Raw genomic sequence first — 5,272 nt, 5'->3', positions numbered from 1 at the left:
ATATATAATTGATCAAATTGTTGTGTCACCAAAGGTATATTTAAAGTGATTGCTTATTTAGTCATCAGAAATGAATAAAATGCATGTATTTGAATACATGAATTACAATTAATTTCATAAAGTGAAATGACCACTGAAAGTCTGAATAATAATAATTTATAGGAATTGTTAAAAGTATAAATATAAGCTACAATCAGCAAAAAACACAGCTGAAAGGTCATTTTAACAAAATCGTAGAAAAAAAAATCACCACAAGTGTTATACGTATAAGCTAAACAGTAGAGCTGGAAGCTATAATTAGCATAACTTTAGCTAGAAAGAAAGGTAAAAGTTAAATTTAGCACAACAGCAGCTAAAAGCAAAAGGTAACAAAATAGTAGGTAAAAGCTAAAATCAATGAGGCAAAGACTAAAAGGAACATAAAAAGAAAAAAGCAAAGTATTCTCAATCAGATTTCAGAGAACCATCTTTTTGAACAGTCAAATACATCCAGTCTTGGTACTGTTTTGTAAATAAAGTTAAAAAAAATATTCATTTATTCATCTATTTCATTCTTTATTCTCATAAAATAAATTTCATCCAAATATGTTAAAGTTAAAAAATACTGAAAGTGTTCAGCTTTATGAGACTGAAATGGTTTTCTACGACAATACAAAGTTGGCTTTTGCTCTTATTGTATGAATTGTTCGTTTATTTGATCAAAATTGATTTATGGAATACTGAAACAGTTATCTGTAACATTTACATTTTCACATGTTCACATCCTTTGCATGGAACAGCACTTTGAAATATTTGAAATATTGCTTTAAAAATTAAAGCTAATGGGACGTATGAATTTATTTATTATTTAACTGCAAAATACTACAGCTTATATAAAAAGATGATGTTGATTCCTGATTTTATAGAACACTGATGTGTTCTATAAAAAAATCCTAGCATTTATTGATAAACACTGGACTACAATTTCCTGTCCCTCTTCCATGTGAACTTGGCTGTATTTCTGCTCTAATAACCTCAACATAAACATATTCTTCACTGTCTGACGTGTGTAATCTTTTCGAGCATCACCCTTGTAGCCCAGTGAAAGCTGTTTTTTTATTTTGTTTTATGTTTTCATGTGCACTCTGACACATTTTATGAACAAGCACTATCTTTGGAGTTGACTGAGCATTCTCCAGCCAGCAGAAAATACTCACTAAAGCAAAAAATCTCGGGTTCAGAGCCCCACCCCCTGCTGGGCTGCACTTTGTCGTCTAATAGCTGTAATCAATGCTGTCTTTCCTGTGACACTGTTGTTTTGTCTTCATTTTGTAATAAACACAGAAAGGAGCACTTGACTCAGGATGGAGATCTGAAATGCTGCTTGTGTAATTTTTTTCAATGGTTTATATACAATAAAACATAATAATAAATCTTAAGCAGTTTTATGTTAAACCAAGCTCATGTTTAACATATCTTGCATTAAAAAGACAGTCTATTCATTTCTGAAGAGATGTTTTGTCAGTATAAATAGTTATGTCCTTATAAACTGTGGCATCAGTCATAAAGTAGTAGAACAGTATGGAGAAAGAGTCAAAAGATGTGGTTTGTCACTGTTTTTTTCATCCGAGTTCCATAGTTAACTCTCAGCAGACAGAGACATTTAGCAGACGTGCACACATATAGTAATATGGATGTTGTTCAGTTGAGAAAACAACTCAAACTAGAATTTGCATTTCTTGTAAAAATGCAATGTGAATGCTTAATGTTGAAAGATTCGAAAAACAAGCAAAACAAAAGCAAAAATAAAATAATAGCTAAAATTAGCTAAAAACACAGAAAATGACTGAAATTAGCTAAAGAAGGGCAGTTGAAAAAAAAACATGAAAATCTTAAATTATTTGAAAAATATTGAAAGTAGTTGGACCTATATTATATATAGAATTGACCAGAGTAGCCCTTTAAAATAAGGGGCTTGAGGATATGCTAGTAAACTAAAATCCAAAGTGTTCATTAACAAATAAGAGTTTAAAAGAGTAGAAAATATTACTATACAAAGATGAATAAAAGCTACTATACAGTGGAATTAGAGTGTGAAGATTACATTTAACAACTTCTTAAGAAAAAAATAAGAATGAGTGCATTGTCCAGCTTTAGCTCTTTCTGCACATGGCCTCTTAAAAAAACAAACAAGAAAATATTTCTGCCAAGGTTGTATGCTGTACTCAGCACACATCTCAGGAGCAGGAAAATGATAACTACTGCAACTCCATAAATAATCAGAGGTGAAAAAGGCCCCGAAGCTTTCGATTTGATGTTTGAGAAGATGGATCGAGGCAAGATGAGAGGAATTTTAAGTGTGGGAGAGAGAGAGTGTTTCGAGGATGCAAGAATGGGTTGAGAATAATGAAAAGACAAAAAAAGGTGCATTCTTTCATCAGGACAGAGGAGGCACTACAGTGTTGGTGGGGAGGATGTCACAGAGAAAAGATGGAGAAAGAAAACATGATATAAAAAGATAAACAGGAAGAATGAACAAAAGGGATTAAGACGAGGAAAGGGCAGAGGAATAAGAGAAAGGGATGTGAAAGAGAGAATATAAAACAAGTGACTTTTTACTGTGAGATAATCCACTTTTGCTTTTAACCTAAAGGTTACATTTTGACATCCTGTAAGAAAAACCATTGGCAGCTGGTCTGTCATATAAATACAGTTAGGTTGGAGAGCTCCTTCTGTTTGAACAAGATGAAAAATCACAGTCACACAAGTTTATTGCACAATATAATTAGATTCACAGAAAAAAAAGAGCAGAAACAGCTTCAGTGTCATGTCATTTTTAATTAAATAAACCTCTAAATGTCTATTGATGCCTCAATGACACCTGTTTGGACATATGTTAACTTTAATTTTGGTGTGCATGTTTGTAGTCAGTCATAGATATGTATAAAACAATTGTTTACACATATAACACTGTATTTTATGGAATTTTTCTTCTTAACTTTCGTCTTTTTTTTCTCTACATAGGAGCTGATTATAGATGCCACGGACAAATCCATTCCTCTGCATCTTGATTTTACCGTAACTTGGAAGACCAGCATCTGAAGGATGTACTCTTGTTTTGCTCCTAAGTAATTTATGTCTATGGGCATAATGGTCTCCTGTCAAACTTTAATGAGTAGCATCAGTATTCATCCCGAGATTGCTGTGCCTTAAAATTCATCTTCAACAACAAAAAGATACTGAAACACAAAAATCAATAAAATATCTGATACTGTTCAAACATAGTGATGTTTTATTTTATAAAAGCAAAATTAAATGTGCTCCTAAACTCTCAGAGTGAAAACAAAACAAACAAAAGAAAAAACATCTGCCCTTTTCCTTCAACCTTCTATGCATGATGATATTCAAGGAATAAGTTGAATAAAGTTGCTTTAAAATAAAAAAAAAAGACAAAGAAAATCATGAATCAACTTAGAGCTTTTGCATTTGTGTATATCAGTGTGGTTTCCAAGTAGGCATGGGCCGGATACCGGTTTCATAGTATACCGTGATATGAAAAAGTCCTTGTTACAAAACCACTAAAATTTTCTTTCATAGTGTTCCTACGGTAGCTGCAGCTGGTTTGATCTCATGGAACATTAGCTGATATTCACATGACGTCTTTTATTTCCATCGCTACCATTAACAGAAAAAAAAGTTATTTCCTTTGTGGACTCTTCACTCAACAACACAATATCCTGTCATCATTATTGTTGTTCACATACTTATGAACTTTGGGAGGGTAGAGGGAGTAATTATGACAATTTATGGCCCACTGCATCTTCAGGTATCAACCCGCTGTCTCACGTCATATTGCACTGTGTCTTAGTTCATGGACTGCATCCTCATAAGTACGTAGTCCTCCTGGACCACTTGGGTCACACCATTCGTAGTCTGAGTAGACATACATGAAACTGCTGTGAAATGAGATGGTCTAGCCTTTGCTTGACTTCAGCTTGGCGTATGTTTGCGTGACCAAGCACTACCCTGTTAATACAGTGATTGGTTTCATGTCAGACTTAAAATGCATTGGGACATGTATTCACCATCTTTTCACTAGAATAACTTACATGTAAATAAATAAAACAAAACTTTGGGTTTTGCTTGTAGCTGCATTTTGTTTATCATATCCTTGCAGCGTAAATTTCATCAGATAAGTGACTAAACTTAAATTTAAAAACAAATCATTCAGTCTGTGATGGATTTCCAAACTATGCTGACTTGGTAAACAAATAAAAATGCCACCGTCTTTGTTTCTCTGTTTATTTTGCTGTTGGTGCATTGATTCCTGGGATATCCTGAGCTGGGAAGGATACTTTGATGCCTCCTTGATTTCTGAGATTTTGTGGGCCGCATTCCTCTGCCGTATGAGGAGGAGCCTTCCAATTGAGACAGTACTCGGCAGGGGACAGAAAATAAACTGCTGTGCCTCTAGTTGGCAGTATTGTGCAATGATTAAAATTAAAACTAGAATTTAATCTGGTGAACGCTGATGCAAATTTGCACTTTAGATTTAGCTTCTGCTCAGTTTTATTGGACATGTCTTTAGTTAAATGAGTTACAACAACATCTAATTTCCATCTGGGATCAATAAAGTATTTTTGAATTGAATTGAATATGCACTAGAACTTTAGAATTGCAGACTACACACCACTCCCACCTTCATAGAAAACAAACAAACCAGTTTATTAAATATAGTGAAATACATGACAACAAGGATTGTCCATCACTCAGAAATAGCCTATATGCCATGGCCGTTAATGACGTATTTCCGGTAAAATTCTTGCCACGCACGTCCCTTCCACTTCCTGCTTACTGCCTATGTTATTAGCATAAGCTTCTAGAACTAGTCTGTGAAAAACTCACAAAAGTTAGAGCATCTGTGAGCTACTGGTATAAAATGTGAGTTATGTTGTGTGTCATTGTGTCCACTAACACTAGGACTCCCAGCATTTTCCAGAAACTCCTTCATTTACCAGGACCTTGTCAAATGACAGTAATTTGCATCTCTTAGGGGAGATTAAGGATTACATGTTTGCACACTCTGGTGCCGGTGACTCATAGGTCATGACAGCAATTTGCATCCAGCAATTTGCATCTCTTGGGGGAGATGCTGAACATGTAAAAACTTCAAGTTTTGACTTTTTACTACACTATTTACTTTGGTGCAGTTTATTATATAAGTTATCCTCAAACCATTTGGCCTACTGCCTGCCTGTCCATCTGAATTTCAGATTTTCAAAATGTAAAGGCA

General features: G+C 34.2%; 1 protein-coding gene across 1 annotated transcript in view; it reads left to right on the top strand.

Annotated features, from left to right (window-relative positions):
- si (sucrase-isomaltase) overlaps positions 1 to 3,259 on the top strand; it is a gene marked incomplete in the record, with an annotated part of 76,141 nt that extends 72,882 nt beyond the window's left edge. The window contains 1 exon segment of the mRNA XM_014012841.1: positions 3,004 to 3,259. Coding sequence (XP_013868295.1) covers positions 3,004 to 3,081 — 78 coding nt within the window.
- Positions 3,260 to 5,272: the final 2,013 nt, after the last annotated feature.

The sequence above is a fragment of the Austrofundulus limnaeus genome, unplaced genomic scaffold (assembly GCF_001266775.1).
Source record: "Austrofundulus limnaeus strain Quisiro unplaced genomic scaffold, Austrofundulus_limnaeus-1.0 Scaffold95, whole genome shotgun sequence".
Taxonomy (NCBI): domain Eukaryota; kingdom Metazoa; phylum Chordata; class Actinopteri; order Cyprinodontiformes; family Rivulidae; genus Austrofundulus; species Austrofundulus limnaeus.
This window is presented reverse-complemented; position numbering and strand designations above follow the sequence as displayed.